The sequence below is a fragment of the Equus caballus genome, chromosome 22 (assembly GCF_041296265.1).
Source record: "Equus caballus isolate H_3958 breed thoroughbred chromosome 22, TB-T2T, whole genome shotgun sequence".
NCBI classification, from domain to species: Eukaryota; Metazoa; Chordata; class Mammalia; order Perissodactyla; family Equidae; genus Equus; species Equus caballus.
The window spans coordinates 24,033,935-24,046,296 of NC_091705.1; the positions used below are offsets into that span (position 1 = coordinate 24,033,935).

The 12,362-nt window shown below is 48.2% G+C and overlaps 1 protein-coding gene across 14 annotated transcripts in view; it reads right to left on the reverse strand.

Annotated features, from left to right (window-relative positions):
• The window catches only part of PLAGL2 (PLAG1 like zinc finger 2), a 13,642-nt gene continuing 1,280 nt past the window's right edge, over positions 1-12,362 (reverse strand). Inside the window, exons 1-7 of one of the 14 annotated variants that reach the window (XR_011431122.1) lie at positions 11,216-11,409; positions 10,951-11,096; positions 10,767-10,871; positions 10,457-10,696; positions 7,760-8,133; positions 3,707-5,153; positions 1-606 (exon numbers count right to left, since the gene is read on the reverse strand). Coding sequence is in view for 11 of the 14 variants with exons in the window: in XM_070248021.1 (XP_070104122.1) it covers positions 3,923-5,153; positions 7,760-8,019 (1,491 nt within the window). In the remaining 3 variants the exon portion in view is untranslated. Of the gene's footprint in view, positions 607-1,292; positions 5,154-7,759; positions 8,134-9,099; positions 9,218-10,456; positions 10,718-10,766; positions 10,925-10,950; positions 11,112-11,215; positions 11,410-12,362 lie in introns of those variants that run through there. The other 13 variants (XM_070248021.1, XM_070248026.1, XM_070248023.1 and 10 more) reach the window with 13 other exon arrangements.

Here is a 12,362-nt window from a genome sequence, read left to right on the forward strand (position 1 = left end):
CATCATTCAGAAGTTTTTAATAAACAACTTCATTATAAAAACTTTTTTTGAAAATGTAATTCTGTAAAACATTGAAAAATCTACTTTAACAAAGATATGCCCTGTGCATTTTCTAATGGCACTTATATTTTACAATTAAAAACCTTGTTTTATATAAAGCCAAAAATACTCCAAGAGGTTATTCACTGTGTTTACAAAGTGCTAGAAGGTTTTTGTCTTGTATTTTTCTCTCTTTAAATAATCTGGCGTTACGAAAGGGTGGCTCCAAAGCCTTGACCACTGGGAGGGAGGGAGGCATATGAGAAGTGGTGTTTCAAGAGTTCTAGTGCCGAACATTGAGGTGGAGAGGTGCATATGGGGAGAATCGGCTAAGGAAGTCAGCTTACATCCGAAGAAACTGGACTGGAGTACTTCTTCCAAATCCCTCCACAGAGGCACTAGAGCATCATGGTGAATCCTTCTCCCGTCAACATCAGAACACCCCTTTTCCACCCTACTCTCCAGTGGTGAAGGTCACAGCCAATTCCTTCCACAGCAGGTTCAGAGCTCCAGGAGAGGCCAGGGTGGGGTCCCAGAGGAATCTGGACTTTTCTGGCCAACACCTGCCTAAGGCAAAGTTTCTTATTACATAAATATCCTTGTTAAAAAGCAAAATATTGATCCTGTACAATATAAACTGTTAAAAAAAAATCGTGCTTAAAAACAGCTCCTAGATAAGAGGGGAGGTGGAAAGGGGGTGGAGAAAACAGCTACCAAAAAGAAGGGGGGGGGGGTGGGGATTTAAAAGGCTACTAGGGAAAGTTTAGGGCAGTGGGAGAATTTCAACTTAGGACAATATCTACGAGCAAAAAAGTAATCACACCTGCTTCCCGGATTTCCATTAACAAAATGCCATTTGTAAAAGGTTGGGGGGGAAAAACTCATTGGTGCTCCTCTCCCTACCTCACCTCTTGAAGATGTGCACAGATCCTTTGAGCTGACACAGCCGGGTATGTCGTGCTCTGGCCCCCAGGACTGCATTCAACCCAGACCAGCTACTGTGCAAGGCGTGAGGTGCCTGGCCTCTGCTCAGGGTAGCTCAGCGCTGACAGAGCTTGGAGGTGGTGGTGGGGAAAGGGGACATCACCCCTTTTTCCTGGTCCCTGTTTGGTCTCTGCCACATGCCATGGCTCCTTTCCTGGGCAGACGCCCCTCAGGCTCTCATGGCCTCAGTAAGGGTATTGAAGTGGGTTTGGTACTGAGTATAGGATAAAGCTATTCTTATCCTTTGAACAACCAGGCCAATAAGGCGCTTTTTTTTTTTTTTTTTTTTTAATTTTGGGAAGAGAGGTTTAAGAAACAGCTGGGTAGCTATGGTCCAAAAAAAGGTGAAGGCAGATGTTCCCCTGTGCCAGCAAAGTTCACAGTGATAAGGAAGTTCTTTACGGGTGGTGAGGGCATTGAAGGAAGAGGAAAGAAGGGGCGGGATGAAAGGAAGAAGGGGAGGGAAGGAGGGGCAAGACCCCAGTTACAAGGTTTTAAATAGTTGCTTTGCCTTTCCTATGAGTTTCCCAACATCACTAATGGGGAGATCATCCAAGGAAGGAGCAGAGAGGAGGGGACTCCTCTAACAGCCCAGACTTTATATTCTGTGGCCAGAGGCCCATTTGCCTCTGTAAACGAAGGGTGCCGGGAAGGTGGCAGGGAGTGGCGAAGGGTTGCTGGGTCTAGTGATGAAGACCAGAGACCAGGAGAATGGTAGCACTGAGTCCTGCTTGGATCCTCACATACCATTTCCTACAATACGAGTCCCAAAAACATGCACAGCATGCAGGAGGTGGGTGCGTACCAAGGTGGACGCTCTTAAAAATAAACCTTAATTAGTCCCTGGGACTCACTGAAACTAATTTTTAGAAGCAAATCACCTGGTCTGATTCTAACCTTGCCAGACATTTTTATATCTGGTTTTGTTTTGTCTTTTAAAAGGTATCCTAAGCTATCCTGCCTAAATCAAAACATGCTTATCTACTCCACATTATTTCCAATCAAGGGCCAGGGAGGTACATTTTAAGGCTTTCACCTCAAACAAAGAGTAGTGGCCTGGGCTGAAGCAGAAGCCTGAGTCTTGGACCTGCTCAATTCCTGATGATAAATCAAAGTGATTTCTAGACAGAAGGGGGAGAGAGGAAGGACTGGGAGGAGGCTGAGGCAGTTCCGCGGTAGTTTGTCCTGAAACCCTAGTGGAGAAGCCAGCATGATGCACCCACTGAGAGAAGTGCCCAGAAACTGCTGGCTGTATCTGTAGGAGTTAACAGTAAAGAGGTAGAAGTGTGTTTCTGAATCAGAGTGGAAGTGTCTCAAGAGGGTCCCACATTAGTGGTCCCTGAGCTGCCTCCCTTCCACGAGCGGGAAGAGCGAAGCCTATGTAGAACTGAGATGAAACAGAGATGGAGTTCAGCTGGGCAAGGCCTGGTGCTATCTGTGGCAGGGAGCCCCACAAGTCAGAAGAGAAGAACTAATCATTTGTTGCAAGAAACCTTGCTGAGAACTGGGGGCAAAACTGAGGGGGCCCACAAGAGGAAGGTGGAAGTTTTTTGATGGAGGGCAGAGAAGCCCATGCACAGTGTCCCTGAGTCCATGGTGACTGCAAAATGGAGAGGAGGGACACTGTGGATAAAAAAAAAGTTTGGTATGGGAGGCAATGATGCACCCATAGACTAGGACTCAACTATCTGGCCAGTCCTAACTTTCTGAAAACTCGTCTTCCAACAATTCCACAACTTCCTGGAAAAGGGACAGGTAGGAGAGAGACAAATGAGGGGTTCACACCCTCTCCTTTGCTATCCACACCAGCCTAGAACCCAAGTCCCTCCTTCCAAGACTAATGATAACAGCTCATGATGTTCAGGGTAGGCATTAGGGAATGGGGAGGTGACAGAGGTGGGCATGCCTTTCATTTCTTCCCCTCTCCTGTTCAAAAGGAGGATGAGGGGGGTCATGATGTACTTGGGGAAAAACAGAATCGCAGACCTGTGAGAAAACTGCTCCAGTCTTCTTGCCTGCCTCCTGTGGACACTGCTGAGGAAGGCAGAACAGACACAGTCATGGAAGATGGCAGAGACTGAAGCAGTCCAAAGTCAGTTTATTTCCCCACAGGGGAAAAATGTGACCTCAAGTGAAGAGAAGTCAGCGAGACCCGACTCCGCCTTGTAAACAGGGCTCCAGTTAACACCAGGTACCAAATGGTTCCGGCTGGTGCCAACTGGAATGGACTTGTGGGAATGGATTCACGGTGTGTAAACAATGTTCACTGCAATCATTCTAAGGCTAACAGCTTGGCAAGGGAGATGAAATGGTGGTCTGAGGCGACTGTGTAAACGGTACCGTTGCTGGACAACACTGACTGAAAATGGAGGTGGTGGTACAGGAGGGATGGGGGGGAAGAACAGAGGCTCTTTCCTGCCTGTTGGTTGGAAGCAGGTGATGGAGCCAAGTGATCCTCTGCAGAGGTCTGACCAACTGCTGTGGGGTCTGCAGGTTGGGACCAGAAGGCGGGCTTCTTGGGCTCTCTCTCTCTCTCTCTCTCTCGGTCATCCAAAGTGAAACCCTCCATGTCTCCAAGAGACCTCCCCCTTCTCCAAAGAGAAGGAGGTTCTGACGTTTGGGAGAGGGAGAGGGCTAAGTGTGGCTCCCGATTCAGATAAAAAAAAAATAAAAGTAAAAATACCTGAAGTCCTATGGTATGAGATCTTTTCATGGGGTTGGGGCTCAAGGCTCCTCCTGGAGCCTGAGCCCCCAAACCAAGTGCTCCATACAGATACTGGAATTTTTTCTTTTTGAACCCAGCTCTGAAAGCTCAGCTGCCTTCATGGGGGATGCAGATGGGGTAGGTACTGAGGCTCCCTGACAGAGCCCAAGACTGAGGTGAGGGCCTCCCTGGGGGCTACTGGAATGCCTGGTGGAAACGAGGCAGGGTGGTGGTGCTCAAGCCGGACGTGAAGACAGGAGGCAAGGAGTGCAGAGGCCCGAAGTTCAGTGGTCCCCCAGCTCCCGAGGAATCTTGAGGTTGAGCTTGCAAAGTGGTGAGCAAGGGCTGTGCCTCGGCCTGGGAGTAGCCCATGACCAGGCCTCCTGTGGCCCCAGGCGGGTTACACGGGGGCAGGTTGAGTGGAAGAAAGCCCAGTAAGTGGGAGAAGTCCACATTAGCAGCGCAGAGGGCCTCAGAGAGGTTGGCGGGGCTCTTGGTGAGCAGTGCTTCATCTAGGAGGGCCGCAGCTGCCGCCGGCTGAGGTGAGGCGGGCTGGGGTTCAGCGGATGAGAGAGACAAGCTTCCAGGAAGCTCCGCCAGAAAACTATCCACCTCCACTTTGGGCAATTTGTCAGGCAAGTATGAGGTAGATCCAAGCTGATATTTTGGAGGAAGCTGAGCTGGGGAAGAGATAGGTGAGGATTCCAGAGGGTAGCTCATACCCATGGGCAGTGTGTTGTGCACCAGGGAGTGTGGCACGCCAGCGCTGGGCACGGTAGGGATGTGGGCACCATACATGCCCATGGGCAACATACCAGGGAAGGCCTTGGCCCCCATCATGTCCCGAGAGGCCATGCACAGCACAGGGCTTAGCTCTTCCTTCACGCTGACTGTGGAGCTGCAGCTGAGTAGGCCTAACATGTCCACTGGCTCTGTCTTGATCTTGAGCAGCTCCTGCGAGTGGCTCTTCTTGACATGACGCGTCAGGTGGTCCTTGCGGCCAAATCGCTGGGCACAGTACTGGCACAGGAAGTCCTTTCGGCCTGTGTGCACCACCAAGTGCCGCCGCACATCCTTACGAGTGTAGAACCGCCGCTCACAATGGTCACAGGGGTGCTTCTTCTCCTTGGCACCGCCTGCTACCCGGCGTGAATGGGCCTTCAGGTGCTCTAGCAGGGCCTGGGTACTCTCAAAGGTCTGCAGACACACCTTGCAACTGAGGTCACCGCTGCTGGCAGCATGCATGGCCAGGTGGCGCCGGTAGCCCAGCTTTGTATTGTAATTCTTACCGCACTCAGAACAGTGGAGGGCCTCTTTGTTTGGGTCGTGGGTCTGCAGGTGGTTCCGCAGATGGTCTTTACGGTGAAACATCTTATCACAGTACATGCACTGGTGGGGTTTCTGGGCTGAGTGGGTGGCCATGTGCCTGGGGGTAGGGATAAAGGATAGAGGAGACAGAAAGAAGGGAGATCACAAGGGCTGGCCAGACAACCGAGGTGTCCATTAACAGGGAACTAGATATAAAAATTATGGTAGAGCCATGCAATGGAATGAAATAGAATACCATGCCAACTATATTCTAGAGATATCCTTGCCCACCTACAAAATCACGTATGTACTGCTATTCTTTGCAGCATATTTTGTAGCAGCAAAAATCAGAAACAATCTAAATACCCATCAATAGGGAACTGGTTAAATAAATTATGCTAAGTCCATAAAATGACTCAACTTTTTAAAAAATAAGGCAGCTTTATATGTACCCACAGGGAACAAGCTCCTAAATTACAGTAAGTGGGAAAAAAGCAAGGAGATACAGCAGTGCATCTAGAATGGTACTATGCATATGAAAAGAGGGAAAAATATACGTATGACTGCTTGTATGTGCTTACATTTCTGGAAGGATATTTAAGAAACTGACAACACTGGTTGCCTCTGGGAAGAAGAAATGGGCAGCTTATGGGTGTGACAGAGAATTTTCAAAAGGTATACCTTTTGGTACCTTTTCAGTTTTGAATTAGGTGAATGTATCTCCTTTTCAAAAAACTATATTTATAATTTCTTAAATAACGCAATAAAGGGAAAATGAAATATATCTAAACTTCCTGATCCGGAACAATCTCCCAAGATATAGGGGCTAAGTCAAAAAAGGAAGTTCCGTACAGTGTGTGTAATACAATCCCTTGTGAAAATAAAAAGGGAAGGGAATATGTTTGATTGGCAAGCAAAGATACTCAAGAAAATGACCCCACAGGTTGCTTTTGGGGAGAAAAACAATGCCTTTGAGTGTGAGGACAATTCATTTTTCACTGTATGACCATCTGTACCACTTAAATTGTTTGCCACATAAACCAGCAACATTTAAAAAAATGTTTCCACGGTATGGCACCTCAGTGTCCCTTGGTTTACCTGCTTCCATCTGGTTGGAAAGCAACTCAGAGTCCAGTAATTACAATCCAGAGCACAGTACATTCAGAATCAACTCAGCAAGACTTCAAGGGCTCACTGTTTGCCAGGCCCTGTGTGAGGTGTGTCATTAACCTTGTTCTCCATAAGAAGCTAAAGGGCAGCCCTGTCACCAATAAGTGGCAGAGGGAGAATTTAAACACAGATTTTCTTGAGACCTGGGTTGACTTAGGCATGCCACCACTAACTCTGGTATAGCACCCAGTGATCCTTTCTATCTGGATAGAATCAAACATACCCCTTACCCTCATGCTATGTGTGAGTGCTCAAGAGTGCTCACGCCTATGAGGGTTACTATTAACCTCCTGGTAAGTAACTAACGTGGTAACATGAGAGGGAGGTGCTGAGTGATCCACAGTCCACTTCCCTCATTCTGAAGGTGAGGAAACTGAGGCCCAAAGAGGTTTCGTGACTCGCTTAAGATCACACAGTGACTATGGATGTACTTGGAGCTCCTGCCTCCTGGACCAGGATCTTTCTTGCAGCCTCCCACCAACACCCAGACTGTCACTAAGAAAGTCTAAGAGGATGGCCCCTACTGGAGTCCACCTAAGACACAGGAGTACACAAAATCAAAGCATTCCTGAGGACCACAGAACTGTCATGAGGGCAATCCTGGTCACACACTACTGTTACCTGTTTTAGTTTCTTCCTATCAACTGTCTTCCAGACAAGGAACTGAGGCTTTCTGTGGTCATCTTATTCATGTATTTACTTGTCTGCTGTCTGTCCCACTATTAAGACAGTAAATTCAAAGAGGGCCAGCACCCTCACCTGTCTGGCTCACCACTATTCCTAGCACTGAACACTGTGCCTAGTATTAGCAGGAGCTCAATAAATCATAGTTGGATAGATGAATGACGGTGCATCAGGCAGTCTATCTCATTTGTAAAGGACATGTTCATGTTCCTCTGATGGAAAGTCAAGGAAAAAAATCAAAATTACTTCCGAGCAGGCCCCCCTCCCTTCAAAGCTGCTCTGCCATATCTGCTTTACACCCGAGCTTTCACATTTCATTTCACTTTAAGTAGAGGTTCTTGGGCTTACACATTTCAGGAAAGCCACCGACCCAGAGGACACCAGGGATTCTACAGAGACAGAAGTAACCATCTGAGTGGCAGGCCGGTTCAGTAGAAGAGGCGCTGCAGGAACTAAGCAGCTATGTGCCCTTCGGTAGGTTACTTTCCTGCTCTTAGCCTCCACTTTAAAATTTAAAGATTGGACAGAAGGTCTCCTTTTCCTTCTAAAGTTCTAAGACTGATTCCTAATTTCTGGCTAAGATTCTCACCATTACCTGACAGCGGTAGGGAAAAAACAGTATTGAAAAAAATGTTCAATCTAGTTTGTTCACAGTTGTCTGATATTGTACCCATCAGATTGTAGTATCTGAATAAAAAAAATACTGCCATTAGTTTTTAGTGAGTGCCCTCAAAAAGCTGGTGCTCAGGAAACACTTATGGGACAAATTAACCTCTAATGCCACAGAAGAAGCCCCACACTCAGTGGAGTCTCTCTGGCTTTGTCCTGTGGGAACCTCAGGGCAGAAAGAGGTATAGGAGTGTCACCTACCTATACAGCTTGTACTTGGAGGCAAAAGCCTTGCCACAGTGCAGCTGAGGGCAGCTATACGGTCTCTGCTCTGGATGGGGGAGGCTGTGAGGTCTCAGTTTCTCCCCATTTGAGAAGGGTGTCCCCGAGATTTCACATTGGCACTTCACTTGACTCTCCGCCTCCCGGCCCCGAGGCCTGGGAACTAGTTTCCAGCCCACTTCCTCCTCCTGCTTTGCATCTTGAATCCAGGGGGGGACGCTGGTGAAAAATGTGGTCATGGCAAGGCTAATGGCGAAGGGCCATGTTATTCAGAAAGCCTCCCCATCAGCTCCACACGGGCTCTCTGCTCTGTCACAGCCTCCACCGCAGCCTTCAGAAAACAATCTCTTCACCTGAAACATCAGAACACCTGGTGTTAGGGAGCCCCATACCATGAAAACACAGGCTCTGGAGGCAGACAAATCCCCATTCCAATCCCAACCCTTCCACTTAGAAGCCATGCGACTTCCAGCCAATTACTTACTTCCCTGCGCTGTTTCCTCATTTACAAAGTGGGCTTAATAATCTCCTAAATCACAAGGATGTTTTGAAGATTAAATGAGATAATGAATATAATTCAGCAGAAGGCTGGGCACCTAGTAAGTGCTTAGCGATAACTATTATTACTAGTACTGCCTAGGCTAACAGGAAACAAGATAATCTGAAGAAGAGCCCTAAACTCCAAACTTTCTCTTTTGACTTCACTTTTACATCTTTCCCACTAAATTTAGAGATAGCAGCTCCTCCTCCTCCTCTTTACCCTACTTCCCCCTCACCCACTACTTTCCACAGTTCTTCTCCTCATGGAGGTGCTAAGCAGCAATAAAACGCCCAAAAGGTAACAGAGGAGAAGGAAGGAGAAGGCTTCACTTAGGAAATTTACACCCTAGAAAGGCACCCTCTGTGCCAGATGTGTTTCTTAGCAGTGCAGCAACATCAAGAGGTTCTGTCTGAGGAGGCAACAGCAGACTCAGCATTTCCCCTAGACCAGTACTGGTCCCATCCTGCCCTCCACCACCTCTCTGGATCTCTGGGTTTCAGGACCCAGACCATGCTTCTTTAGCAAAGCCTGTCCAACACCCCAAGATGCTGAGCGGCCCCTCCTACAGACCCTCATAGTACACATGCATTTCTCCATTATGAGCAGGGAACACATTTGCATTAGAACTTAGTCTCCTCCACCAAACTCAGATTCTTTGAGGGCTCAGATGATATCTTTTATGCATCTCTTTTCTAGCATCTAGAAAAGGATCCTCAGCTTTCTTTTAGACAAGTAAATTAGTCATTGAATGCAAGCTGATTCTCATAGACTAACTTACTGTCAGGAAGGTCTGGTTTAAACTGGGTTCACAGCCCTTCCAAAGTGAGAAGCCAATATCTTGAAGCCTTTCTCTTGTTGGGGAGGGAGCAGGGGTGTGAGGGCGGTTAGAGCAAAGATGACACAACTTCTTTCCTGACATCAACTCAGAGGAAGAGAGGATGGGAGTTACCATACTGACTATCAAAAGTGGGACAACAGATCCACATTCGCACTCACAAGCTCATGACAGCTTACCAACCGCAATGCAACTTGCTACAACAAGGGGATTCCCTTTGAAGAGTTCATGCCAAAATTTGGTCATGAGGCTTTTCCATGTAAAGGGAGCAAAGGGGGTATCTGGGGAGTGTCCACGAGAATCTGGGGAGGGCTCCAACTGCACAAACTAGCTGTGGGCCACAGAATGCTTGCTCAGCTCATTAGCACCTGCTGCTTACAGTGACCATTCATCCAACAGACTGGCCATGAACGAGATGATAGGATCAGCGGGTTCATGCCCCAGAGAGCTTTGCTCATCATTAACACGAGCTATGTCCTGTTCAGGAACCATTCCTCTTGTTGAAGAAACATTGCAATGTAATATGATAAACATTTCCCCATCACAAGTGGAGATTTGCCTAGAAAGATCTGCACAAAGGTGGCTGCATTTTGCATGAGTCACACGCTGGGGAGGGGCAGGTAGCACTAAAAACTAGTCCCACTTGAGCCTTCGAGTCATCATGGCATATTTGCCTGCTTCACTGTAAACCTCAAAGGCCTTTGACGTCTAGCTTTCATTGTTTAAGTCCCCTCCTTCTTTGCAAGGGTGGAATTACCTGTTTATAATACCAGTGATTACTATACACCTTGGAATTGGGTAGAGCAAGCACAAGTTTGAACACCTAGTTTGAAGGTAAAGGAAATTCCCTCCAAAGTCAAATTCTTCTATCCCTTGATATCTGAAATCAAGCACCTCAGCCTCTGGAAAATTAGGAACAGCAGCCAAAGGGAAGCAAGTCACATCACTTTGGCTGATCTAAGAGGGGAGCGTGGCCCTGGAAATTCCGCACAAACTCAGAAAGAGAACGGTACGTCCCCCACCTCCCACACGTCCACCTCAACTGTTCTCCTGAACAAGCACAAACAAGACACAGCAGTTTAGTATGCTGCTACTGAAAGAGTGAGTAATGGGCTTCTAGGAAAGAGGCTGGTGGTGGCTCAGAAGAGCTCACGAGGTTGTACTGAGAGAACCAAAGGAGGCCAGCAGCCATGTGCTTGCCTTGATCTGCATTTAATGTGGCTCTGGCTTTAAAAAGAAAACAGCCAACACCCTGATCCTATTCCCCCACGCGTTTAAGAGGCACAGCAGAAATCCTTACCTACAGTCACCAACAGGCTGCTGGATAACCAAAGCTGCTAGTGTTACCTTAGGAGCCCTTCTGGGAATCTGGTCTCTCTTCCTCTGTCCTTTGTCTGGAAACTCCTCTGATCCAGGAAGATTCCTGGGTCTCTCTCACATTATCAGAAGGCCTATTCCTCCAGACTTCCTCCTCAGCAAAACCGTGAAAGAATTCTGCTTCTTCAAAGCTGCTCTTCTGGTCTCACACTAACCTTAACAACTACAGAGAAGCTGACAGAACCTGTTCCCATAAAACAAACACAACCAAGCCCTCCCAGTTACTGGTGTACCTTGGTATATTTTCATCCTAAGATTCCTTCTGGCGCCTGATCTGAAGAGGGAGGTCGTGTGGAAGGAACCTTGGACTTGCTATCAGAAGAGCTGCTACTTGCTGGCTGTGAGACCAGGGGCAGGTTACTTTGTTTCTCTAACTCAGTTTCCTCGATTTCTAAAATAGAGATTTATTCTCCTCACCTATGACATTCTCATGGACTAAGTGAAACGACCCTCTTGGAAGCGTCGGGTATAAAATCTGTGCACCCAGGCAGGGCAGGCTCCAAGGTCTCACCGCGTCCGCCTTCTCCGCACGGGGCCTGAGGAGCACTTCTTTCTTCTCCCCTCTAATGTGACTTCTCAGCCAGTTTCCTTCCCTCCCCGCCCTCTCCCCAGAGCGCAGCCTTCCCCTTTTCCTCACAATTAACCCCCGGCACATCCTCTCTGACCAGTGCCCCTGCTTTACCTGCCTCCAGCAGCAGACCCTGGGCCACAGTCCCCCACTTCAGGAATCTCTTCCGGTATCAAGGCTCCATCTCCCAAACACAAACGCTCGTTAAGAACTCTGTGTGGCCTCTCTGGAAGCCGAGAGGAGATGGACAGCGCCCCAGTCCGTCTGTCCCCTGTTGTGTGCCATGATGCCTGCTGCCTCTGAGGAAACTATAGTTTTTATGGTGTTACATCATCTCTATAGAAACTGCGTTCTTTCTCCATTATTAGCCTGTTTCCTCATCAGTAAAGCTAAAAATACTTACCTCACAGGCTTGTTGTAAAGATTATTTCAGTCAGGTACGAAAGGGTTCGGCATGGGGCTAGGCTTGCTCGAAGCACCCAACAAAGGCAGCTATCATCCTGTCTTGGTGCTGAGCTGCCCGTCCCCAACTCTGCTGCCACTTGCATCCTCCCAACCCTCCCCAAAACCTGTTGAGAAGCAGCCCCCTGCAGCAAGGAGAGGGTTAATCTCCAAGTGTTCTTAACTAGAGACCCGCAGAGGATTAACAGCTCCACTTCAGTGCCTACCCTAAAATAGCTTTTATCCCTCCTGCCCAAGAGCTACTTGGGGATCTGAAGAACTCAATTCAACACCTGCTGAGGAGGAAACACACCCGGGGACGTTCCTAGGGGTGGACAGAATCTTCCCTTAAGCAGAACCCAAAATAGCAACCGAGAAATTATAAATAGACTTAGGGAAAAAAAAAAAACCCAGGTCCTGACCTGGGCACCAGAAACAAATCCCAAAGACACACCGAGTGGCCGGAAAACAGTGAGAAGGAGAGGGGGGGAATGGGCACAACAGCTGCCCCTCCCGCGCGCTCACACTCAGAGGAGTGGGAGAATTAAGTTACAGGAGGCTGGAGAGTCTCAGCGCCTCGCATCATTCCAGGAGACCTCCAACAGGATTTACAGGGGTTGGATTTACGCTCAGGCTGCTGGCTCTCCTGCCAGTGTAGATGGGCCCTCTCTGGAGTCCCTTTGATTCACTATTTCCTCTGATTCCCACTGCCTCCCACTCCCGAGGCCTTGAGCAAATGGCTGCAACTCACTCCAGCCCCATTTTCATGAAGAGGAAACCTGATTAGATCCCCGCCCCAATCTGGTGGCCTCACCTTGGG